This window comes from Neofelis nebulosa, chromosome 1 (assembly GCF_028018385.1).
Source record: "Neofelis nebulosa isolate mNeoNeb1 chromosome 1, mNeoNeb1.pri, whole genome shotgun sequence".
Taxonomy (NCBI): domain Eukaryota; kingdom Metazoa; phylum Chordata; class Mammalia; order Carnivora; family Felidae; genus Neofelis; species Neofelis nebulosa.
The window spans coordinates 221,893,570-221,920,578 of NC_080782.1; the positions used below are offsets into that span (position 1 = coordinate 221,893,570).

Consider the following 27,009-nt stretch of genomic DNA (forward strand, 5'->3'; position numbering starts at 1 on the left):
CCCCCCAGGAGCCTCCCAGGCGGCAGCAGGGAAGGGCACAGAGTATTTCCTGACACCCTGAGCCTCTCCTGGTTCCCAGCTTTGAGGATGAAAGAGGGAGGAGGAACAGAGTTTGGCCTCAGGCCACCAGGGGCTTGTACCCCAGGGCTAGCCCGTGCTGTCTGGGAAAGTTAAACTGCTCAGAGCCTCAGTTTCCTCAAGTATGAAATGGGAGTGGCTCTGGCTGAGATGTGTATTTAGTGCCAGGCAGGCGGTGCTCTGTCAGTGGCAGCCTCACTTGGACAGTGGGACAGCAACAAGGCCGTGCAGTTAGTCAAGTGCAGGGGGAGATGCTGTGGGGCCTCTGGGCAGATTGAGCGCCCCCTAGAGGCCAGCCCGCCCTCCACCTGGGGATTTCCCTGTTGGGAGTGACAGGAACACAAACCGGGGACATGCAGAGGAAGGAAACTGACCACAGAGTGTGTGGCACCTTTTTATTTAGTCAGTCTTTATTTAAATGTGTGTTTTGAAATAGCTTATTAAATAGGACCTTCTCCAAGTTCAATTCTCACAATATTTACAGTGAATTTTGTGCAAACATATTTTGACTGTGAGCTTCTTGCTCCCCCCTTTCACGTTAATAATTTACAAATTTGTCTCACACAAAACCCCATCTACTTCATTCATGGCCTCTTAGGCTCTAGTTTTCTGTTGGACAGGTACTGATCTAGGGTAAGGATTTGTTGGCCAAGAGCTAATTCACGCCCAGAGGAAATAAAACATTTTATTTATCAAAAAAGAATTACAACAAGGCATTGCTTTCCAAATGGAAACATGTGTCCTAAGATGTTGCAGAACAGTATTAGCAGCCAAATAAATTTCCAACGATGATAGGGCTTCTCTCTCTCTCTCTTTTTGAATGTTTACAGTCCTCTCTTTGAATCAAATAAGCAAAATCAGAAAAGTCAAATTCTAAGAGAGCCTGGACTGTCTGGGAATGTTATAAAAATAAGCTGACTTCAGTCAGCTAAAGAACGAAGGTCCTCGAATGCGCCACCAGGTGGGGGTGGCCGTCCGCACCGGCACTGGCCAGAGCTGCTGTGAGAGGTCCCACGGGCCCCTCTCCGTTGGCCTCAGGACTCCACGCTGGGCCCAGAACCACACGGACCTGCGCCCCTGCCAAGAAGGGTGGACCCCTGCCAGGTAATCCTTCACATACAAAAGCAAGAGAGGGCACAGAGCCCAGAGGAGGATCCCTGGAGAGGCATCCTTCCCTCTCTGGTGGAGAAATGCCCGCTGAAGAACACGGCACACGGTGTGGTATAAAGTGTGGGTCCTGATGGAAGGCAACCCCTCACGATTTAGAAAGATACGAAAAATACACATTAATCATTATACCCCTAATGTCTTGCAAATATAGCTTTAAGATTTCATTCCATACACTTGAGGTCTAAAAACAAATCATAACCTTTTTTGTTGTTGGCCTGTGCCTTTTTTTAAAAAGAACACAAATTAAGTCCCTTAATCATACGGGTATGCAAGAGAATATTTGAGACCAAAATTTTGTAGGGTTTCTACCTTGTTGCCGAAAGCTTTAATGGGAAATCAGAGTGGCAGCTAATTAGAAAATAATTATAAAGATAAAAAAAGATAACTTTTGGTCATTTAAGAGTTTTTTGCACACATTTAATCATTTGTCCTTCCAATGGCAAGTTCCCTTCTTTATAGAAGCGGGTCTCACCCTCTAGACCCACAGTTTTGTACATGCCAGGCATCCCAGTGCGTGATTCCTACTCTAAAACAACTTTCACCACAAAAAAATTTTCCCATAATGACAGTGAGGAACAGTCGAATTATTCCAAACATTCCCTAACCCTCCAGGAGCCTGTGTGAAACAGCAGTGCCCCCGGCCTCACCATCTGTGAGCAGGTCCTTCCCACGGGTCCCCAAGTCCCTGTGACTCTTGCTGGTGCATCCTCCCTTTGCTAGGCGGGTCCCCCACTAACCGCTAACCAGGCTGGAGGTTGCAGGGGGTGCCCCAGGAAGTCGGGTGCTGAGGAGAGCCACTGCGACAGGGCTCGGACAGTGAGGGAGAGGGGGGCTGTGCTTCCCTAGCAAGCTAGCTACAGTCCGAGCACACAGGCAGGGAACAAGGACGACTGAAAACGTGGACCTTACTTCACCAGCTCTTTCAGCGCCTTGACAAAACTGAGTGTCCAAGTGCAGACAGGCGGGATGGTTTTGCGCCTCTTGCCCCCACAGCCAGTTCTCCTCTGAGAACTTAATTTTGAGGGCTCAGTGATGCCCGTGCTTTGGGCTTCTACTCGGTGGCCTGTGCTGACTCAGGGCTCAGATCTGCAAGCCCATGACCCTGCTGCCTTTTGCCAACAAAGGGTTAAAACTTGTTTATCAACATCTAATACAATGGCTCTGATTTGACATAAATCATCCCAGACTTGATTCAAATGAATACATTATTCTAGGTTAATCATTTTTCATTCAAATGTTTATATTCCATCTACCCTGAACAATGAATTGAGAAAAAACAGGCACCTCCAAAACCTTCCCAAGAACAAGGACTTTTTCAAATGACATTTTCTGTACAAACAAATGACACGGTGACTGTGGCAGGAGGGTGGGTGAGCCCCTCAAGGGGTGGTTTTCTTCAAGTCCCGGATCTGTTTAATCAGGTAGTTCTTCTCATCGGTGAACTGCTCATCGTCCGTCCTTTCCTTTTGGAAGCTGCTCAGAAACTCAATGAGTTTGGGTTGATTTTTTAATAGAATCTCCACGATAGGCTGTGTTTTGTGAGGACTGGCCACAAACACCTGAAACGTAAAGAAACACCTCGGACAAGGAACGCACAGCAGCCACAATGTAGACCCCACTCGGGGTCCTCGTGCTACTTGTGTTAGTAAAATATTGAGGCCCCAGATTATGCTTCCCCACTGAGGGAAGTCAGTAATTCCCCATTCATATGTGTTCTGGGCAGCTAGTCAGGAGCACATTAGAACCATCTACAAACATTTTAAATTTTACTTTGTTTCGATTCTAAATGTCTTAAATGTTGGGGTGCCTGCATGGCTCGGTGTGTTAAGCATCCAACTCTTGATTTTGGCTCAGGTCATGATCTCATGGTTCCTGGGATTGAGCCCCGCATTGGGCTCTGTGCTGACTGACGGGAGCCCGCTTGGGATTCTCTCCCTTCCTGTCTCTGCCCCTCCCCTCCATGCATGCACACACACACACACACACACACAGTCACTCTCTCTCTCTCAAAATAAACATTTTTGTTTTAAAAAGGACCCCCAACTGGTTTACGTTGTTATACAGAATGCCTGACCTTTATACAATACTTATGAGTATGTCAGAAAATCATGTGCTAAAGCCAAATATGTGGCTCCTGTGGTTACCATTTATTTACAAGGTACTTGCTGTGAAGTTTGAGGTAGAAACTGTCTGGCATTTTGTGGCAACTACTTAAATAACTCATAATAGTCTTTCTTTCTAAAAAATAAAGATTATATTGGATAAACTAAGCTTCTCTGTTTCAATACAACATAAATGTGAAACGTAGAAGAATTTGCAGTCAGGCATCACTGGATTAACTACACTGAATCTCCACACTGTACACCAAAAAATTGCTAACTTTGCGTTCAAGTTTAAAATTTTTTCCTAGTTTAATTTTTTATGACTCTTGAACTCTGCTGCCTCTAAAGGTAGCTGCTGCTTAGAGGCAGCTGATGTCACAGTGCACAATCCTTCTGAGGCGGCCAGGAACTGAGGGCCCCAGTGCGGCTGGAGATGACCCAGTACCATAAGGAATGCACTTCTTTTTTTAAATGTTTATTTTTGAGAGAGACAGAGTGCAAGCAGGGGAGGGGCAGAGAGAGAGAGAGAGACGGGGACAGAGGATCCGAAGGAGGCTCTGTGCTGACAGCAGAACTCACAAACCATGAGATCATGACCTGAGCCAAAGTCAGATGCTTAACTGACTGAGCCACCCAGGCACCCCAGGAACACACTTCTAAATCAAGGCATGGTGAGCCAAACCTTCTGAATATTATGACCAGTATAGGCAGTTTCTTGGTTCTCTCTCTGCTGAACCCATTTTTTTAACATGCTATTTTCAAACCACCCCAAACAAGTCAGACAAATGGAACTACCTGTGGCTTCTCTTTTTATAGCGTGGTCTTATTGGCTGTATCCCTGCATTTACACACGTTTCAGAACTGTGATTCATGGAGTTCTCAAGCATGGGTAGTGAAAGGCAAATATCATGACCACAACACAAATATTTTTAACTCAGAAAACTAAGAATACTTTGCTCTCTATTTTAAACCTGAATGCTTTTTTATGAAAGATTAAAAAAAAAAAGCATGCCTTATACACACATTCATTCACTGCATTCAAATTCTATTTTGCCAAGAGGGATTTGCACTAAACAAGGCATTGGAAGGCTAGTATTCTGCTTTGCTAACCTTACTGTCTGAGAGGCATGCCGGAAGCCCTGAGTACTTCGTACGTGGATTTGAAACCGGGGCTCCCGTTACAGTTACATGGAAGTAACTCAAAGCTAAATTCCATTCCAGTGAAGTATAAAATAAGGCCTCTTCATTCTAAAGGCTCCCCACTTCAGGTGAATACAAATCTGAGCGATATCATACTTAGAATATTTTGACACAATACCTGTCATTATTGATCAAAGACAGTAACTTTTTTCCTATTTAAGAAAGAAGGACCTGATCCCTGCCTCTGCAAGCTGGCTGATGTCTGTGAGCACCAGTGAGCCCACAGCTGGACCAGACGGGGCCCTACCACCTGTGCGGGGAGAAACAAAACCATGGGAGGGAAGTGAGCAGGGGAGGAAGAGAGCAGGTTGGAAGTTCAGGATGCTTAAAACTCTCCAGATTCTCCTGAAATCATCCCCCTCACTGCCACTGTCCTTATCATCATTCTGATTATGAAAGTGATATGTGTGGAAAACCAGGAAAACAAAGAAAAAGAAAGACACAAAGAAGAAAAGAAAAAAAAAAAACCTCTTAAATAATTTCTCCACCTAAAGATACCACTGTGTATATCTGGTGTACGTCCTTCTGGCATTTCTTTCTGTGCATATAGCTATAAATATATTTTAGACAAAACTGGGCTTACATTCTATACGTGGTGGTTTGTAAACTGCTTCCTCATTTACTATGTTTTTAATATTTACAGCTTCTTCTTACATTGAAGTGAGCCAATCACCATTTAAGGTACGGTCAAGGCTACAATAAGAGACGTTGTTGTTCTGACAACTGCTTTGGGATTTTGGAATCCAAGTCTTTGGGATTTACAAATTGCACACAATTGTGAAAATTATGTAAGAAACTATATACTTATTCCAAAACTACATGGAAAAGCAACTTTAAAAAATTTCTTATTTTAATAATATTCACATTTCCTTATAAATATCGCTAGTCTTCGTTTTCCTTATATACTATCACAACTGTATTTGTTAAAGTAGGTAATAATATTATAAATACTCAGCACCAGGATTATCACAATGAGACATGAGTAGTATGTTTGGTGATATTGGTAAAGTTGGTCACAAATACCCTTTATAAACCTTTCTATAAACAAACATAGAGGGGACTATTTTATGAATTTTTGAAGAGAGTCTCTTAAAAAGTAGAAAAGAGAGGTGAGGTCTTAATTACAGCTTTTCACTTTTTCTCTCCACAACTTGGTTAAATAAGCAAAAAGGGCACATTGAGTTCAGATGAAGACATGATAAAGTCGAGCATTCTGCACTATTTAAAATAGTTGATGGGGGCGTATGGATGGCTCAGTCAGTTAAGCGTTGGACTCTTGATTTCAGCTCAAGTCATGATCTCCCAGGATCGAGCCCCATGTCACGCTCTGCACTGACAGTGTGCAGCCTGCTAGAGATTTTCTCTCCCTCTCTCTGTCCCTCCCCAGCTCTCTCTCTCTCTTTTACGATAAATAAAAATTAAAAAAATTTAAAGCAGTTGATGAAACATTAAGTTGAAATAAGCACTTTTTTACTGTACTGTTAACATTTTTAGAAAAATTATTAATATTACATCAGCTCATAGCTGATTCCTAAATGTACTCAGCTGAATTGTTTCCTCCATCAGTAGACTTAGATTTGGCACGTCAAGACCAGAGTGGTTGGCCTGCTAAAAAGAACAGGTCCTGAAGGAAGTAGGTAATTCATGGTCAGGTTTTCACCAAATTAATCTGCAATTCTGCCTTCTTTTCAGTAAGACCACATGGAAAGGATTTCTCAACTAGGATATTTCTTGTTCTCTGTACTTTTTTTAGGTGAATTGTCAAGCTGGCCGTTGTATTTTGGAAGAAGTGAGGGTGGAGCTTCTTGTTTTCATGGAAATAGCAATGGCAGCCACTGCTAGGATCTGAGTGACAGAGTAATACACTCAGGAACATTTTCGTCACTGGCCATGCCTGAGTTCCAGCTGTTCTAAGAAGTGGGCCAAAAGGTACAGACCACCCCCATCCCCTACCTGGTTTGGTGGGAAGTGGTATCATGGTCCTTTGCTATAAAGGAAATTAATGGGGAAAGGAAAGGGAGCCAACTCATAGCTGATTCCTAAGTTCACAATGGGCACCCCTCTGGGACAGCCAGCATCACGAGACAAAGGTCTGAACCAAGTAACAGACTACTGACTAGACTACTGACATGAATACAACGCTTGCATTCGGCAAGTGAGGAATCAGATCCAGATGGATTTGCCCAAAGTCACTGGTGGCAATTAAGCCAGAACAAAGACCCAGGTCTCTTGACTTCCATCCAGCACTTTCCCACCATACCATCCTGCTGGTCAACAACAGAAAAAAACATGAGATGGCATCTCATTCACTTCTCTGAACTTAGCAGCAAGCTAATGAAAATAATCTAGTAAAGACATTTTAGTAGTAGTGTGTTACACATTTTCTGCCCCTTATGGAAGGTGCTTTTGGGGAAAAAACTATTAACACAGAACTGTGAAAAAAAAACACTCTCAGACTCAGCTGTTGCTTTTTCTAAATAACAAAATATTATACTTGGCAAGTGAACAATTCAGTTCTTACTTCAGTGGAGGAAACACAGGGTATGGGGTAGGCACATAGAAGTAAAGAAGTGGTCAGCTATTTTTAAATGCACCCACTCTGTCCAATGATTAGATGATCCAAATTCTGAGGACAGAAGTAGGTTATTTCTCTTTGGCCACCCACTGAATACTTCCATAATCCTGCATTTTTGAACAAAATTTTATGTGGCTTGTTCTCATCTAAGATGATGTTAAAATTCCACAGGAGCTGAGTGACAGGACACATGGCCTCCTACAATTTCTTCAGTCCGGAGGGTCTTGAGAGGGTCTATCATTTATACTGTGTAGGCAGCTTCCAGTGCTACAGCAGTCTATTTGTGCCTCTTCTGATTTGCATTTACTTTTTTATGAAATAATTCTGACATAGAAAAAGAGTACAATAACATATCAGATGTCATGTTCCCATGAGCTGCTCTATCAAAATCTAAGATTTTCGGCTTTATGGAATAAAGAATTGGGGAGGAAGATGGAGGCGTAGGAGGACGCTGGGCTCACCGCGCGTCCTGCTGATCACGTAGATTCCACCTACACCTGCCTAAATAACCCAGAAAACCACCAGAAGACTAGCAGAACGGAGTCTCCAGAGCCAAGGGCAGACGAGAGGACCACGGAAGAGGGTAGGAAGGGCGGCGAGGCGGTGCGCGCTCCACGGACTGGCGGGAGGGAGCCGGGGAGGAGGGGCGGCCCGCCGGCCAAGCAGAGACCCTGAGTCTGGTTGGCAAAAGCGGAGGGGCCGGACAGAGTGTGTTCCGGCAGCAAGCGGGACTTGACATCTGGAAGGTTATAAGCTAACAGCTCTACTCGGAGAACGGGAGGGCTGGAGGACAACGGGAGGGAGAGTTGCGGCTTGAGCCCCGGAGCACAGAGCGCAGCTTGGTGGGGAACAAAGGCGCTCGCCAGCGCCATCTCCCTCGCCCATCCCCCAGCCAAAATCCCAAAGGGAACCGGTTCCTGTCACTGAACTTGCTTGCACCGCACAAACACCCAACGCTGTGCTTCTGCGGATCCATCCCTCCGGCGGGTCTGACTCCTGCCCGGTGCCACAGGGCCCCTCCTGAAGTGGATCACCAAAGGATAAGCAAGCTGAGCCTGCCTCTCCCGCCCCTGTGCACCTTGCCGATCCACCCCAGCTAATACGCCAGATCCCCAGCACCACAAGCCTGGCAGTGTGCAAGTAGCCCAGACGGGCCACGCCACCCCACAGTGAATACCCTAGGAGAGGGGAAGAGAAGGCACACACCAGTCTGACTGTGGCCCCAGCAGTGGGCTGGGGGCAGACATCAGGTCCGACTGTGGCCCCGCCCACCAACGCAAGTTATTCAAGACAGCACAGGGGAAGTGCCCCGAAGTCCCGCACCACTCCAGGGACTATCCAAAATGACAAAACAGAAGAATTCCCCTCAAAAGAATCTCCAGGAAATAACGACAGCTAATGAACTGATCAAAAACGATTTAAACAATATAACAGAAAGTGAATTTAGAATAATAGTCATAAAATTAATCACTGGGCTTTAAAACAGTATAGAGGACAGCAGAGAATCTATTGCTACAGAGATCATGGGACTAAGGAACAGCCAGGAGGAGCTAAAAAATGCTATAAATGAGCTGCAAAATAAAATGGAACAACCACGGCTCGGATTGAAGAGGCAGAGGAGAGAATAGGGGAACTAGAAGATAAAATTATGGAAAAAGAGGAAGCTGAGAAAAAGAGAGATAAAAAAATCCAGGAGTATGAGGGGAAAATTAGAGAACTAAGTGATGCAGTAAAGAGAAATAATCTACGCATAATTGGTATTCCAGAGGAGGAAGAGAGACAGAAAGGTGCTGAAGGTGTACTTGAAGAAATAATAGCTGAGAACTTCCCTGATCTGGGGAAAGAAAAAGGCAATGAAATCCAAGAGGCACAGAGAACTCCCTTCAGACGTAACTTGAATTGATCTTCTGCACGACATATCATAGTGAAACTGGCAAAATACAAGTATAAAGAGAAAATTCTGAAAGCAGCTAGGGATAAACGTGCTCTAACATATAAAGGGAGACCAATAAGACTCATGACGGATGTCTCTACTGAAAGTTGGCAGGCCAGAAAGGAATGGCAGGAAATCTTCAATGTGATGAACAGAAAAAAAAGATGCAGCCGAGAATCCTTTATCCAGCAAGTCTGTCATTTAGAATAGAAGGAGAGATAAAGGTATTCCCAAACAAACAAAAACTGAAGGAATTTGTCACCACTAAACCAGCCCTACAAGAGATCCTAAGGGGGATCCTGTGAGACAAAGTACCAGAGACATCACTACAAACATGAAACCTACAGACATCACAATGACTCTAAACACACATCTTTCTATAATAACACTGAATGTAAATGGACTAAATGCGCCAACCAAAAGACACAGGGTATCAGAATGGATAAAAAAACAAGACCCATCTATTTGCTGTCTACAAGAGACTCATTTTAGACCTGAGGACATTTTCAGATTGAAAGTAAGGGGATGGAGAACTATTTATCATGCTACTGGAAGTCAAAAGAAAGCTGGAGTAGCCATACTTATATCAGACAAACTAGACTTTAAATTAAAGGCTGTAACAAGAGATGAAGAAGGGCATTATATAATAGTTACAGGGTCTATCCATCGGGAAGAGCTAACAATTATAAATGTCTATGCGCCGAATACAGGAGCCCCAAATATATAAAACAATTACTCACAAACATAAGCAACCATATTGATAAGAATGTGGTAATTGCAGGGGACTTTAACATTCTACTTACAGAAATGGATAGATCATCTAGACACACGGTCAATAAAGAAACAAGGGCCCTGAATGATACATTGGATCAGATGGACTTGACAGATATATTTAGAACACTGCATCCCAAAGCAACAGAATATACTTTCTTCTCGAGTGCACATGGAACATTCTTCAAGATAGATCACATACTGGGTCACAAAACAGCCCTTCATAAGTATACAAGAATTGAAATCATACCATGCATACTTCAGACCACAATGCTATGAAGCTTGAAATCGACCACAGGAAAAAGACTGGAAAACCTCCAAAGGCATGGAGGTTAAAGAACACCCTACTAAAGAATGAGTGGGTCAACCAGGCAATTAGAGAAGAAATTTTAAAATATGTGGAAACAAATGAAAATGAAAATACAACAATCCAAACGCTTTGGGATGCAGCGAAGGCAGTCCTGAGAGGAAAATACATTGCAATCCAGGTCTATCTCAAGAAACAAGAAAAATCCCAAATACAAAATCTAACAGCACACCTAAAGGAAATAGAAGCAGAACAGCAAAGACAGCCTAAACCCAGCAGAAGAAGAGAAATAATAAAGATCAGAGCAGAAATAAACAATATGGAATCTAAAAAAACTGTAGAGCAGATCAACGAAACCAAGAGTTGGTTTTTTGAAAAAATAAACAAAATTGATGAACCTCTAGCCAGGCTTCTCAAAAAGAAAAGGGAGATGACCCAAATAGATAAAATCATGAATGAAAATGGAATTATTACAACCAATCCCTCAGAGATACAAGCAATTATCAGGGGATACTATGAAAAATTATATGCCAACAAACTGGACAACCTGGAAGAAATGGACAAATTCCTAAGCACCCACACACTTCCAAAACTCAATCAGGAGGAAATAGAAAGCTTGAACAGACCCATAACCAGTGAAGAAATTGAATCAGTTATCAAAAATCTCCCAACAAACAAGAGTCCAGGACCAGATGGCTTCCCAGGGGAGTTCTACCAGATGTTTAAAGCAGAAATAATACCTATCCTTCTCAAGCTATCCCAAAAAATAGAAAGGGAAGGAAAACTTCCAGACTCATTCTATGAAGCCAGTATTACTTTGATTCCTAAACCAGACAGAGACCCAGTAAAAAAAGAGAACTACAGGCCAATATCCCTGATGAATATGGATGCAAAAATTCTCAATAAGATACTAGCAAACCGAATTCAACAGCATATAAAAAGAATTATTCACCATGATCAAGTGAGATTCATTCCTGGGATGCAGGGCTGGTTCAACATTCGCAAATCAATCAACGTGATACATCACATTAATAAAAGAAAAGATAAGAACCATATGATCCTGTCAATCGATGCAGAAAAAGCATTTGACAAAATTCAGCATCCTTTCTTAATAAAAACCCTCGAGAAAGTTGGGATAGAAGGAACATACTTAAACATCATAAAAGCCATTTATGAAAAGCCCAAAGCTAACATCATCCTCAATGGGGAAAAACTGAGAGCTTTTTCCCTGAGATCAGGAACACGACAGGGATGCCCACTCTCACCGCTGTTGTTTAACACAGTGTTGGAAGTTCTAGCATCAGCAATCAGACAACACAAGGAAATCAAAGGCATCAAAATTGGCAAAGATGAAGTCAAGCTTTCGCTTTTTGCAGATGACATGATATTATACATGGAAAATCCGATAGACTCCACCAAAAGTCTGCTAGAACTGATACATGAATTCAGCAAAGTTGCAGGATACAAAATCAATGCACAGAAATCAGTTGCATTCTCATACACTAATAATGAAGCAACAGAAAGACAAATAAAGAAACTGATCCCATTCACAACTGCACCAAGAAGCATAAAATACCTAGGAATAAATCTAACCAAAGATGTAAAAGATCTGTATGCTGAAAACTATAGAAAGCTTATGAAGGAAATTGAAGAAGACATAAAGAAATGGAAAAACATTCCATGCTCATGGATTGGAAGAATAAATACTGTCAAAATGTCAATACTACCCAAAGCTATCTACACATTCAATGCAATCCCAATCAAAATTGCCCCAGCATTCTTCTCGAAGCTAGAACAAGCAATTCTAAAATTCATATGGAACCACAAAAGGCCCTGAATAGCCAAAGTAATTTTGAAGAAGAAGACCAAAGCAGGAGGCATCACAATCCCAGACTTTAGCCTCTACTACAAAGCTGTAATCATCAAGACAGCATGATATTGGCACAAAAACAGACACATAGACCAATGGAATAGAATAGAAACCCCAGAACTAGACCCACAAACGTATGGCCAACTCCTCTTTGACAAAGCAGGAAAGAACATCCAGTGGAAAAAAGACAGTCTCTTTAACAAATGGTGCTGGGAGAACTGGACAGCAACATGCAGAAGGTTGAAACTAGACCACTTTCTCACACCATTCACAAAAATAAACTCAAAATGGATAAAGGACCTAAATGTGAGACAGGAAACCACCAAAACCCTAGAGGAGAAAGCAGGAAAAGACCTCTCTGACCTCAGCCGTAGCAATTTCTTACTTCACATCCCCAAAGGCAAGGGAATTAAAAGCGAAAATGAACTATTGGGACCTTATGAAGATAAAAAGCTTCTGCACAGCAAAGGAAACAACCAACAAAACTAAAAGGCAACCAATGGAATGGGAAAAGATATTTGCAAATGACATATTGGACAAAGGGCTAGTATCCAAAATCTATAAAGAGCTCACCAAACTCCACACCCAAAAAACAAATAATCCAGTGAAGAAATGGGCAGAAAACATGAATAGACACTTCTCTAAAGAAGACATCTGGATGGTCAACAGGCACATGAAAAGATGCTCAACGTCGCTCCTCATCAGGGAAATACAAATCAAAACCATCACTCATTGATCACCTCACGCCAGTCAGAGTGGCCAAAACGAACAAATCAGAAGACTATAGATGCTGGAGAGGATGTGGAGAAACGGGAACCCTCTTGCACTGTTGGTGGGAATGCAAACTGGTGCAGCTGCTCTGGAAAACAGTGTGGAGGTTCCTCAAAAAATTAAAAATAGACCTACCCTATGACCCAGCAGTAGCACTGCTAGGAATTTACCCAAGGGATGCAGGAGTGCTGATGCATAGGGGCACTTGTACCCCAATGTTTATAGCAGCACTCTCAACAATAGCCAAATTATGGAAAGAGCCTAAATGTCCATCAACTGATGAATGGATAAAGAAATTGTGGTTTATATACACAATGGAGTACTACGTGGCAGTGAGAAAGAATGAAATATGGCCCTTTGTAGCAACGTGGATGGAACTGGAGAGTGTGATGCTAAGTGAAATAAGCCATACAGAGAAAGATGGATACCATATGTTTTCACTCTTATGTGGATCCTGAGAAACTTAACAGAAGACCATGGGGGAGGGGAAGGAAAAAAAAAAAAGAGGTTAGAGTGGGAGAGAGCCAAAGCATAAGGGACTCTTAAAAACTGAGAACAAACTGAGGGTTGATGGGGGGTGGGAGGGAGGGGAGTGTGGGTGATGGTATTGAGGAGGGCACCTTTTGGGATGAGCACTGGGTGTTGTATGGAAACCAATTTGACAATAAATTTCATATATTAAAAGAAAGAAAAAGAAAAGAAAAGAAAAGGAAAGAAAGAAAGAAAGAAAGAAAGAAAGAAAGAAAGAAAGAAAGAAAGAAAGGGAAAGAAAGAGAAAGAAAGAAAGAATTGGGTAAGAAGAAAAAAAAATCTAAGATTTTTGGCATACTTGCCTGCAGATTTTTTCCTAAAACATTACAGATGTAATTAGAGGCTCTTGGTCACCTCGTCATGATACCATTCTCCTCCCTAACCCTCCCCACTGAGGTGACTGCTATCCTGGATTTGGTATTTATCATCCCCATACAGGTTTTCAGACTATAGCTGCAGTAGTATGAATCCATATACAGTGCTGTTTTGCATGGTTTCAACCTTTAAATAAATAACATCCTTTTAACATTTCCTTATTTGATTCAGTGTTTGGGATTTGTCCCTGCTGATCGGTATAACTCAATTAATTTTAACCCATTACTATATCGTACTGTATGAATATAGCATGATTTATTTTCCCCATCTCCTGTTGATGCCCATTTGTGGGTTTTTTCTCTCATTTTACACCATTCTAAACAATGTTGTGATAAATATTTTTGTACATGATTCCTCATGCACATGTGCAAGAATGTCTCTAAAAACTTGCTGAGAGGGGCACCTGAGAGGCTCCGTTGGTTCAGTGTCCAACTCTTGATGTCGGCTCAGGTCATGATCTCACAGTTCGTGGGATCCAGCCCCATGTCGGGCTACTGCTGACACTGTGGAGCCTGCTTGGAATTCTCTCCCTCCCTTCTCTCTCCCTTGCACACACACACTCTCTCTCTCAAAAATAAATAAACTTAAAACAATTGCTGAGAAATGAGATTTCAGGATTGAAAGATACGCATACTTTCAGTTCTTTAATTTGCTAAATTGCTCTCCAAAGTGGTTGTGCTAACTTATAGTGTAGGACAGCTTCCACTGCTGTCCAACCTTACCAATATTTGCTATTGTCAGACTTCAACATATTGCCATTATGAAAATGTAAAATGATATCTCATTGATATTTCAATGGCCATTTCCAATGTTACTTAGTAAGATGATCATCTTCACCTACTTATTGACCAATCAGGCTTTCTCATCTGTAAGTTACCAACTTGCATCCTTTGCCCATTTTTTTTTTGAATTGTCTTTCCAAATGATTTGCCAGTTATATGTGTCACATTCTATCTTTTCACTTTGCTTATTCTGTCTTTTTTTTTTAAATTTATTTATTTATTTATTTATTTATTTATTTATTTATTTATTTTTCACTTATATCCACGTTAGTTAGCATATAGTGCAATAATGATTTCTGGAATAGAATGTAGTGATTCATCCCCTATATATAACACCCAGTGCTCATCCCAACAAGTGTTCTCCTTAGTGCTCCTTGCCCATTTAGCCATCCTCCCACCCACAACACCGCCAACAACCCTCAGTTTGTTCTCCGTTTTTAGGAGTCTCATCTGTTTTGTCCCCCCTGCCTGTTTTTATATTATTATTGCTTCCCTTCCTTTATGTTCACCTAATTTGTATCTTAAATTCCACATATGAGGGAAGTCATATGATATTTGTCTTTCTGACTAATTTCGCTTAGCGTAATACCCTCCAATTCCATCCACATAGTTGCAAATGGCAGGATTTCATTCTTTTTGATTGCTGGGTAATACTCCATTGTATATATATACCATATCTTCTTTATCCATTCATCCATCAATGGACATTTGGGCTCTTCCCATACTTTGGCTATTGTTGGTAAAACAGGAGGATGCACGTGCCCCTTCGAAACAGCACACCTGTATCCCTTGGATAAATACCTACTAGTGCAATTGCTGGGTCGTAGGGTATTTCTATTTTTAATTTTTTGAGGAGCTTCCATACTGTTTTCCAGAGTGTCTGCACCAGCTTGCATTCCCACCAGCAGTGCAAAAGAGATCCTCTTTCTCTGCATCCTCCCAGCATCTGTTGTTGCTTGAGTTGTTAATGTTAGCCATTCAGACAGGTGTGAGGTGGTATCGCATTGTGGTTTTGGTTTGTATTTCCCTGGTGATGAGTGATGTTGAGCATTTTTTCACGTGTGTTAGCCATCTGGATGTTTTTGTTGGAAAGGTGTCTATTTTGATGTAGTTAATTAGATACTTCCTATTATGTTTTGTGATTCTACATTCTGTTTAAAGAATTCTTCCCTCCTATACATCATAAAGACAGTCTCTTATTTTCTCTTCTAAAAGTTAAAAAGTTTTGCTTTTCAAGTGCAGATATTTACCGAGAATTTATTTCTGAGTATAGTGGAGGGTATAGTATAGGGTTTTCTCTCCATAGATGAAATCCATTACTCTAGAACCACTTATTAAACAGTTAACCTATTCTCAACTGATTTATAATTCTTCCACTATCAAAACCGTTTCATGTTTGTACAGGTTTATTTCTGGGCCCTCTACCTTGGTTTTGTTGTTTTATTTATCTGTCTCTATGCCAATACAATACTGTCTTCATTTACTATAAATCTTAAGTCTTAGTATCTGGTAGAGTGGATTCCCCTACCTTGCTCTTTTTTAAAATTGCCATAGCTAACCTTAGACCATTGTTCTACCACATAACTTTCAGAATCAGCTTGCCAAGTTCCATGAGAAGTCCTGTAGGGATTTTGAACATAATTGAATGGAATTTATAAATTAATTTGGTATTTGAATTTCTCTAGCGGCTCTCTGGCCAAAAAAGACCCGATGGCTGAAAGATGGACTAAGCTTTTTTTTTTTTTTTAACCTCTCAAAGCAACAGCTACATACCTTATAAACTGTCATGTCTCCCATTTTTAGACTTATAAATTCAGTCACGAATAAACATCATAAAGATCCAAAAAAAGCCTGGAACCCCCTTGACTCTTAATTTTACTCCAGAGATATTTATTCTTTTTTAATCCTTTTTAAAACAATTTTGAGAAAGAGTTTGCACATGTGTAAGCATGCAAGCGGGGGAGGGGCAGAGAGAGGGAGAGAGAATTCCAAGCAGGCTTTGCACAGCCAGCGCAGAACTGATGTGGGGCTCTAACCTACAAACCGTGAGATCATGACCTGAGAGGAAACCAAGAATCCTACACTTAACCAACTGAGCCCCTCAGGCACCCCTCCAGATAATCTATCCTAAGAAAATAATCCCAAATATGGAAAAACAACTGGCTGGATATAGAAAATGCTCATGACAGCATTCCTTACAGTGGGGAAAATGGAAACAACCTAAATATAAATAACAGAGGACTATTCAAGTAAACTAGAGTAAATAAACCCAATGATAAACTATAATGCTAATAAAACTACTGGCTCTAAAACCCACATATAACAACAATGAATTAATGTTCACGTCTTCTGGCATAGCACTAAGTGATAAAATCGGGATATCAATTTTGTGTACCATGTGAATACAGCTGCAGAAAAAAAAAACCTTCAAATATGAGCACAGGAAAATAAAGTTAACTAAAATCTTTACAATAGTTTGATTACAAGTATGGGATTACAGATTACAGATTTCTCCTACCATGCTTTAAAAAAGTATATTGTCTAAAATTACTAGAAGGCCATTTTGTCACTCTTACATCAAAGAAAAAATGTTAGAAAGAAGCTGGTGTTATGGGGAACTAGTTTCCATTCATAGCAAAACATATTTAAAAAAAAATTTCTAAACAAGTAATGAAAGTGAGTAGTGCCCCACTGTTTCTTCAATGCTTCATTTAAGGTTCAAAAAAACACTTAAGGCAGAAAGCAAAGCATTCAATAATTCCGACCCTTGGGATTTGGTTCTGGCTCTATCGCTGATTATTTTAGTAATGTTTGGGAAACAGTATCCACCTATTTTCTCAGTGGAAAAAATGAAAATATTTAGAGATAGGGATTAGAAACAAATGGGCATTCATTAAAATAACTCTAAAATTTCATCCAAGTCACACAAAACAGAAAAACTGCCTATTTCATTTTCTCTCAAGTATAAAGGAGAGTAAACAGCAGGGAGTTAGCCATTTGAAAGTGAAAAGCAAATGCCCACGTTATTTCTGTTGCACTTTACCTTAAAGACATGGAAGGCTTCAAACTGAATGTTGGGACTTTTATCTCGAAGGAGGTTCATCATCAGTTTGAGGTTCTCCGGCTTGCTGATGTACTTTGTCATAATGGCAAAGTTGTGTCGGTCCAGGATCAGTTCACCTAGCAGCTACAAAACAAACAAACAAACAAACAAACACAAAATTAAAGCAATAATCTGAGAGCCATCTGATTTAAAATATATGGCACTTTTCCCTGAAAAACAAACTATAAATGTGGTTAGGAATGTTGACGTGAAAAAAAACTGAGAGTCTTTATTACATGCATCTTACATTTAGCACAGGCATGAAAGGAGTGGTTATTAAGTTATTTTAAGCTTTTCACACAGTTTTGCTAAACTCAGTGATTAATGCATTTCTGCATCTTTTTTAAAAGCCAGTCATTGCTGCAGCTTAAAAAAGCTCTCTCTGTAGCTTTCATCCAGAGATAGCCCAAAATGAATTTATTATTTTCCTCGCTTACTTTAATCTTGCTTCCCAGTACTACATTGCTTCTTAGGCATTGTGCTAGAAAAAAGAATACCAAAATTGATTCTACAGTTATACCTCCCTTCCCTGAATAAATGTACTCTAGTAGCTTACTGGGCAAATAGGTTCCATTAAGTGAATCTTACCTTCCCCCTAACTTTTATTACAAAACCCGCTAGATAGCCAAGAAAAAAAAAATCATTGACCCTGAATCCACATGAAGTTTAATATGTACAGCAAGTTTTTATAAAAAAGTAAAGCAAAACATTTTCTTGTAACAAATTAATGGTTCCCCCCAAATGCAGCATTATTCCATGTTATGAACTGAATGTCTGTGCCTCCCTAAAATCTGTATGTTGGAATCCTAACCCCAAATGTGATGGTATTAGGAGGTGGGGCCTTTGGGAAGGTAGGATTGCATGAATGGGGCTGGTGCTCTTATGAAAGAGACCCCAGAGAGCTCTCTCGCTGCTGGCCCCTTGATCTTGGGCTGCCCAGCCTCCCAGTCTGTGGTATTTTTGTTGTAGCAGCCCAAACAGACTAACACTTTAAAACAAAATAAAAATACCAAAAATGAGAATAGTGGGAGAGCCTCTCGTAGCATCACTGAATGTTCTCTACCTCATCAACTTTTTATTCTCATGTAGTGGTAGAGATCCTAAAGCTTCAGCAACCAGGCAGCTGAAATGTACCCTTCACACAGCTTTATACATGATATAATTATTTTTGAGTTCTCCTATTCACCAGACCTTTTCTGGATGCCTCAGGATAGTAATCTATGGTACAGATAGTTACAGAATTCCTGGATGGGAGGAGAAAGCACATGAAACTTTGAGCTGGCTGTCTATCACAATACTGTCTAGCAACAGAACCCCAGACATGTGTGTGCAGTGATGTGTGTGTGTGTGTGTGTGTGTGTGTGTGTGTGAGTGTGTGAGGGTGTGCATCTGGCTGTCTATTTAACAACTAAGAACTACACACCTTAAAGTTATTTTAGCACACAAAAGGAAATGATGGGCAGTGATGGATGTTAGCTGGGTATTCTCAAACATGGGACAGCTGTTGTGTAAACTGTTCATCTTCGTTTTCCTTAATATCTCTGCCACATCTAAAGCTAACTGCCTCTCTTTGGAAACTTTCTTTGCCCCTGGTTTCAAGGCCACTGAATTCTTCTGGCTCCTTATCTCTTGCAGCTTATTTCTTTGCTCCTGTGTTACTGCCCTCCTTATGTAGGAATTTTCCAAGCGGTATCTTGAATCTCTGATCTTTTCTCCCTCTTCAGTCTTACCTACACCCAAGGCTTCAACTGTAATATCTAGGAAGATGTCTCCCAAACCTGTATTTCAAGTCCCAGTTTCTTTCCTAAGCTCTATAACAACGTTACTTTTTCTTTTTTTTTAATTTGAGAGACAGAGAGACAGCGTGAGTTGGGGGAGGGGGTGTTGGGAGAGAGAGAGAGAGGGAGAGAGAGAGAAAAATTCTCAAGCAGGTTCCACACTCAGCACAGAGCCCAACACAGGGCTCAAGGCCACGACCCTAGGATCATGACCTGAGCTGAAATCAAGAGTCGGATGCTCAACTGACTGAGCCACCCAGGCAACCCCCACCCCCTTTCTTTTTTTTTTTTTTTTTAATATATATACCAAAGTTTCTAACTGCCTGCCTGGAGGCCCAGTAGAACACTCGGCTAGCTAATCACACTCAGCTTCTCTGAAACCCTTCCTTTCCCGCTTTGTTAATGACACCACTGCCAGCCAGGTCCCTAGGGCAGAGTTGAAGTCCTCCTCGGCTTCTTCTTTCGCTCCGCCGTTGCATCAAATCTACATCCACGGTCTGCCAATTTTCTGTTTATCAATGTCTCGAACATCTTTCCTTCTACTTTTATTGCCAGCATCCTCTTTCCAGCCCTCAGGGCCTCTCGCCGGGCTCCTGCGGCAGCACGCAGAGTGGTCCCTTCCTCAATGCAGACCCAATCCAATCCACCCTGCATGCAGTGTCAAACACATCTTCCTGAAGATCAGCCCCATTCATGTTACCAATTCCACTTCAGGAGTGAATGAATAAACAAATCCCTGGATGCCAATAAATTTAGGGGGAAAAAATTAAACTCCTTAGGATAGCATTCAAAGCCCTCTGTGCTCCTGAGTCACTTCTACTTCCTTTCCTTGGAGCCCCACTTACTCCTCATTCTTCTGCCCCTGTGGCTGCACTCTCTTTGCTCCCAATGTTTCCCCTGGCTTTATTTAGATATAACTGACAAAACTGTCTATACTTGAAGTGTACGTCACAATCATTTCAAATATGTATACGCTGTAAAACATTTACCACAATCACGTTAATTAACACATCCATCACCTCACAGTTACCCTTTGGTTTGGTGTGTGATGAGAATGCTTAAGATCTACTCTCGGCAAGTTTCAAGTACGCGACACAGTATTCTTAACTATAGTCACCATGCTGGACATCGGATCCTAGGACTTAGTCTTCTCGTAACTGAAAGTTTGTACCCATTGACCAACACCTCTCATCCCCCTGCCCGCCAGTGCCTGGGGACCACCATTCTACATTCAGTTTCTAAGAGTTCAACTTTCTCCCCTGTTGCTCTGCGTTGTTTTTCCTCAGCAGTACTCACTGCCTTGCAGTACAGACTTACTTGCCTCTTTAGAACGTAAGGGCATCTATCAAATCATGTTTGTGTTTGTACCCTTTACAACTTAACTGTGTGATGTGCATGGATACTGTTGGGGAAATAAAGTTGACAAAATGTAGGAAAGAAAGCAAGCAGTTTGATTACTGAATAAGAACATCCACAGCACATCATTGTAGGTAATGTGTGAAAAAGACATCACAAAGACACATAAAATTCCACCTTACTTATACTGCCATGCAGCTGCAACCCGTTACATGTGTATCTTCTCAAGATGAAAGGTAACCTGTCCTCTGTAAGGGGACTTGACAGTGCCTTTTGCTGTGCACCCTTCACATTTCACTCTGAACCCACCTGTCCACTGAGGTATCTATTTGTTTTAACTAATTGCCTTTATTCCACTAATACAGAGAATTAAATAAAACTCTTATCTCTCTGACAAGCAAATGCTTGCAGCTTGGAGAGAAGTACCAGGGTTAATTTCCCTGGTGACAGGGCAATAGGCGTGCTGTCTTCTGGCATGTTTATGGGTCAGCAGTATGGCTTCCAGACTCTCAAAAAAAAACAAAAACAAAAACAAAACAAAACAAAACAAAACAAAAAAACACCAAAAAACCAAACCAAACCAAACAATACACCCCAAAAAACAAAACAAAAAACAAAAAACAAACCACAAACCTCTTTTGGGTTGTAAAACTGACAAGACATATATGTGGATATAAGATACACCCACCTAAGATACACATGGGCATATACAGATATAGATAGGCTTCTTTACAGAGCTTTCTACATCTATAGATAGATATTGATACAGCTTCTACATTGATATATAAAGATATATTTATATAAAACATATATAAAAATCCAATAAAATACACATCATATATACACAAATACATATACATATTACTATATACACATACACATATCAAAAGGCCTTTCAGCAACAAAGAAATTTCACTAAAAAAATTTACCCCTAATTTGCATGTACACACACACTCAATAATTTGCTGAAGTGACATTTATGAGTTAAATTCAGATTAAGTCACTTTAATTTTTATTCCATGGGTATGCATACATATAAACTCTATCCAACCTAGCCTCTGTTAATATAATTTCATTAGTTTTATGAAACAAGCAATTGTGTTAAATTATTTACCAACTACACTGACTCTTTTAGTCATTAAATTTAATCTATTTTAATTAATACTGACAATGACAAAATGCTGCATTTCATCATAATACAAAGCATTTAACACAATACTATACTAGGTAAAATGGAAAACAACTGTTTTTAGTTCTCTAAATTTCATTTTATAGGCTTATATATTACAAAGTAGAACCAAAGCAAGTGGAAATAATAAGAGTTTCTATTAACTTAGTGTTTTAATGAAATTGACCAGAGCCAAAAACAACCCCCCAAATTCTACCAAGCTTCTTTTGAATTATAATCTTTCCCTCTAATAATTAAATACCAGGCTCTGAAGAAGATAAGAAATAAATTCCTAAGCTCTGTCATGTGAGGGGAAGGAATTTCTCTGTTAATTATTTTTTATTGACACCAGGAATCCAAGCATCTCAAGGTAGCTCACGAAAATTAAGAATAAGATTAACAAAAGACAGTTGGTAGCTTTGGAGTTAGAACATAGCCGAGCTTTAAGACAGTTTATCACTTAAAGAATACTCTAAGTATACTCTTAAAATAACCTAAACTCTCTTGATTTCTAAAATGATGAAACATCTATGTGCAAAATATTACAGAATTCAGAGATATAAACAGCTGTGTCAAAACAGAACATACTGCTACCCCAGACCTAATTCTCAAAAAGAAAAACCAACAATGCACCAGTGGAGCTCTCCAAAACAATAGTTTTCTCCTAAATACACAGTATTTGACAGGCTCTCTCCTTGAACAGTGATGTCTGCCTACAGTCTAGCATTCAAAAGAGCCAACTCTTTAGTATTCATTTCAACAATTTCTATATTGTACATACACTTTATCTGTCTTTTTTTTTCTTAAGAGAAAGTGAGTGGGGGAGAGACAGAGAGGAAGAGAGAGAATCTATCTTTTTAATTTACATCCAAGTTAGTTAGCATATCATGCAACAATGATTTCAGTAGATTCCTTAATGCCCCTTACCCATTTAGCCCATCCCCCCTCCCACAAGCCCTCCAGTAACCCTCTGTTTATTCTCCATATTAAAGACTCTCTTAGGTTTTGTCCCCCTCCCTGTTTCTGCATTATTTTTGCTTCCCTTTCCTTATGTTCATCTGTTTTGTGTCTTAAAGTCCTCATATGAGTGAAGTCATATTATATTTGCCTTTCTCTGACTAATTTCGCTTAGCATAATACCCTCTAGTTCCATCCACGTAGTTGCAAATGGCAGGATTTCATTCTTTTTGATCACTGAGTAATACTCCATTGTATATATACCCCATCTTCTTTATCCATTCATCCACCGATAGACATTAGGTCTCTTTCCATACTTTGGCTACTGTTGATAGTGCTGCTGTAAACATTGAGGTGCACGTGTCCCTTCGAAACAGCATACCTATATCCCTTGGATAAATACCTAGTAGTGCAATTGCTGGGTTGTAGGGTCATTCTATTTTTTAATTTTTTGAGGAACCTCCGTACTGTTTTCCAGAGTGGCTGCACCAGTTTTCATTCCTATCAGCAGTGCAAAAGAGATCCTCTTTCTCCGCATCCTTGCCAACATCTGTTGTTGCCTGAGTTGTTAATGCTAGCCATCCTGACAGGTGTCTGGTGGTATCTCATTGTGGTTTTGATTTGTATTTCCCTGATGATGAGTGATGTTGAACATTTTTTTCATGTGTTGGTTGGCCATTTGGATGTCTTCTTTGGAGAAGTGTCTATTCATGTCTTTTGCCCATTTCTTCACTGGATTATTTGTTTTTTGGGTGTTGAGTTTGATACGTTCTTTATAGATTTTGGATACTAACCCTTTACCTGATATGTCGTTTACAAATATCTTCTCCCATTCCGTCGGTTGCCTTTTAGTTTTGCTGATTGTTTCCTTCCCTGTGCAGAAGCTTTTTATTTTGATGAGGTCCCAGTAGTTCATTTTTGCTTTTGTTTCCCTTGCCTCCGGAGACGTGTTGACTAAGAAGTTGCTGAGGCCAAGGTCAAAGAGGTTTTTGCCTGCTTTCTCCTGGAGGATTTTGATGGTTTCCTGTCTTACATTTAGGTCTTTCATCCACTTTGAGTGTATTTTGGGGTATGGTGTAAGAAAGTGGTCCAGGTTCATTTTTCTGCATGTTGCTGTCCAGTTTTCCCAGCACCACTTACTGAAGAGACTGTCTTTATTCCATTGGATATTCTTTCCTGCTTTGTCAAAGATTAGTTGGCCATACGTTTGTGGGTCCATTTCTCAGTTCTCTATTCTCTTCCATTGATCTGTGTGTCTGCTTTTGTGCCAATACCATACTGTCTTGATGATTACAGCCTTGTAACACAGCTTGAAGTCTTGCTTCAAGAGGCAATCCTTGCTTCAGGAGGATTGTCATGCCTCCTGCTTTGGTTTTCTTTTTCAAGATTGCTTTGGCTATTCAGGGTCTTTTCTGGTTCCATACAAATTTTAGGATTGTTTGTTCTAGCTCTGTGAAGAATGCTGGTGTTTTTTTGATAGGATTGCATTCAATATGTAGATTGTTTTGGGTAGTAGCTACATTTTAACAATATTTGTTCTTCCTATCCAGGAACATGGAAAATTTTTCCGTGTTTTTGTGTCTTCTTCAATTTCTTTCATAAGCTTTCTATAGTTTTCAGTGTATAGACTTTCACCTCTTTGGTTAGATTTATTCCTAGGTATTTTATGGGTTTTGGTGCAATTGTAAATGGGATCGATTCCTTGATTTCTCTTTCTGTTGCTTCATTGTTGGTGTATAGGAATGCAACCGATTTCTGTGCATTGATTTTATATCCTGCCACTTTGCTGAATTCATGGATCAGTTCTAGCAGTTTTTTGGTGGAATCTTTTGGGTTTTCCATATAGAGTATCATGTCATCTGCAAAGAGTGAAAGTTTGACCTCCTCCTGGCCGATTTGGATGCCTTTTATTTCTTTGTGTTGTCTGATTGCAGAGGCTAAGACTTCCAATACTATGTTGAATAACAGTGGTGAGAGTGGACATCCCCATCTTGTTCCTGACCTTAGGGGGAAAGCTCTCAGTTTTTCCCCATTGAGGATGATATATGGCTTTTATGATCTCGAGGTATGATCCTTCTCTCCCTACTTTCTTGAGGGTTTTTATCAAGAAAGGATGCTGTATTTTGTCAAATGCTTTCTCTGCATCTATTGAGAGGATCATATGGTTCTTGTCCTTTTTTTAATTGATGTGATGAATCACATTGATTGTTTTGCAGATATTGAACCAGCCCTGCATCCCAGGTATAAATCCCACTTGGTCATGGTGAAAAAATTGTTTAATGTATTGTTGGATTTGGTTGGCTAATATCTTCTTGAGAATTTTTGCATACATGTTCATCAGGGAAATTGGTCTATAGTTCTCCTTTTTAGTGGGGGTCTTTGTCTGGTTTTGGGATCAAGGTCATGCTGGCTTCATAGAAAGAGTTTGGAAGTTTTCCTTCCATTTCTATTCTTTGGGACAGCTTCAAGAGAGTATGTGTTAACTCTTCCTTAAATGTTTGGTAGAATTCCCCTGGAAAGTCATCTGGCCCTGGACTCTTGTTTTTTTGGGAGATTTTTGATTCCTAATTCGATTTCTTTACTGGTTATGGGTCTGTTCAAATTCTCTGTTTCTTCCTGTTTCAGTTTTGGTAGTGTATATGTTTCTAGGAATTTGTCCATTTCTTCCAGATTGCCCATTTTATTGGCATTTAATTGCTCATAATATTCTCTTATTATTATTTTTATTTTGCTGTGTTGGTTATGATCTCTCCTCTTTCGTTCTTGATTTTATTTATTTGGGTCCTTTCCTTTTTCTTTTTGGTCAAACTGGCTAGTGGTTTATCAGTTTTGTTAATTTGTTCAAAGAACCAGCTTCTGGTTTCATTGATCTGCTCTACTGTTTTTTGGTTTCGATGGCATTGATTTCTGCTCTAATCTTTATTATTTCCTGTCTTCTGCTGGTTTCAGGTTTTATTTGCTATTCTTTTTCCAGCTCTTTAAGGTGTAAGGTTAGGTTGTGTATCTGAGACCTTTCTTCCTTCTTTAGGAAGGTCTGGATTGCTATATACTTCCCTCTTATGGGAACCTGCGTCGCAGAGGTTTGAGGCTGTGGTGTTATGATTTTCACTGGCTTCCATGTACTTTTTAATTTCTTCCTTAACTTCTTGGTTAGCCCATTAATTCTTTAGTAGGATGTTCTTTAGTCTCCAAGTATTTGTTACCTTTCCAAATTTTTTCTTGTGGTTGATTTTGAGTTTCATAGCATTGTGGTTTGAAAATATGCACGTTACAATCTCAATCTTTTTGTACCACTTGAGGGCTGATTTGTGTCCCAGTATGTGATCTATTCTGGAGGATGTTCCATGTGCACTGGAGAAGAATGCATATTCTGCTTTAGGATGAAATGTTCTGAATATATTTGTCAAGTCTATCTGGTCCAGTGTATCATTCAAAGTCATTGTTTTCTTGTTGATTTTCTGATTTAGATGATCTGTCCATTGCTGTCAGCGGGGTTTTGAAGTCCCCTACTATTACGGTATTATTATCAATACGTTTCTTTATATTTGTGATTGATTTATATATTTGGGTTTTCCCACATTTGGAGCATAAATGTTTACAATTATTAGGTCTTCTTGGTGGATAGACCCCTTAATATGATATAATGCCCTTCTTCATCTCTTGTCACAGCCTTTATTTGTAAGTCTAGATTGTCTGATATAAGTATGGCTATTCTGGCTTTCTTTTGTCGACCATTAGCATGATAGATGGTCCTCCATCCCCTTAATTTCAGTATAAAGGTGTCTTTAGGTCTAAAGAGGATCTCCAGCATATAGATGGCTCTTGTTTTTTTATCCATTCTGTTACCGTATGTCTTTTGATGGGAGTATTTAGTCCATTGACGTTTAGAGTGAGTACTGAAAGATATGAGTTTATTGCAATTATGTTTCTTGTAGAGTTGGAGTTTCTGGTGGTGTTCTCTGGTCCTTTCTAAAATTTGTTGCTTTTGGTTATTTATTTATTTATCTTTTCTCACCTCAGAGAGTCCCCCTTAAAATCTCTTGCAGCATTGGTTTAGTGGGCATGAACTCCTTTAATTTTTGTCTGGGAAATTTTTAATCTCTCCTTCTATTTTAAATGACAGCCTTGCTGCATAAAGAATTCTTGGCTGCATATTTTTCCAATTCAGCCCATTGAATATAT

At 40.2% G+C, this 27,009-nt stretch overlaps 1 protein-coding gene across 14 annotated transcripts in view; it reads right to left on the reverse strand.

The window, feature by feature from the left end:
• Nucleotides 1–459: 459 nt before the first annotated feature.
• CAB39L (calcium binding protein 39 like) overlaps nucleotides 460–27,009 on the reverse strand; it is a 131,446-nt gene continuing 104,896 nt past the window's right edge. For all 14 annotated transcript variants that reach the window (XM_058685963.1, XM_058685986.1, XM_058685922.1 and 11 more), the window contains 2 exons: nucleotides 17,509–17,652; nucleotides 460–2,807 (listed from right to left, as the gene is read on the reverse strand). In XM_058685963.1, coding sequence (XP_058541946.1) covers nucleotides 2,628–2,807; nucleotides 17,509–17,652 — 324 coding nt within the window. In that variant the 3' untranslated portion in view covers nucleotides 460–2,627. The remainder of the gene's footprint in view (nucleotides 2,808–17,508; nucleotides 17,653–27,009) is intronic.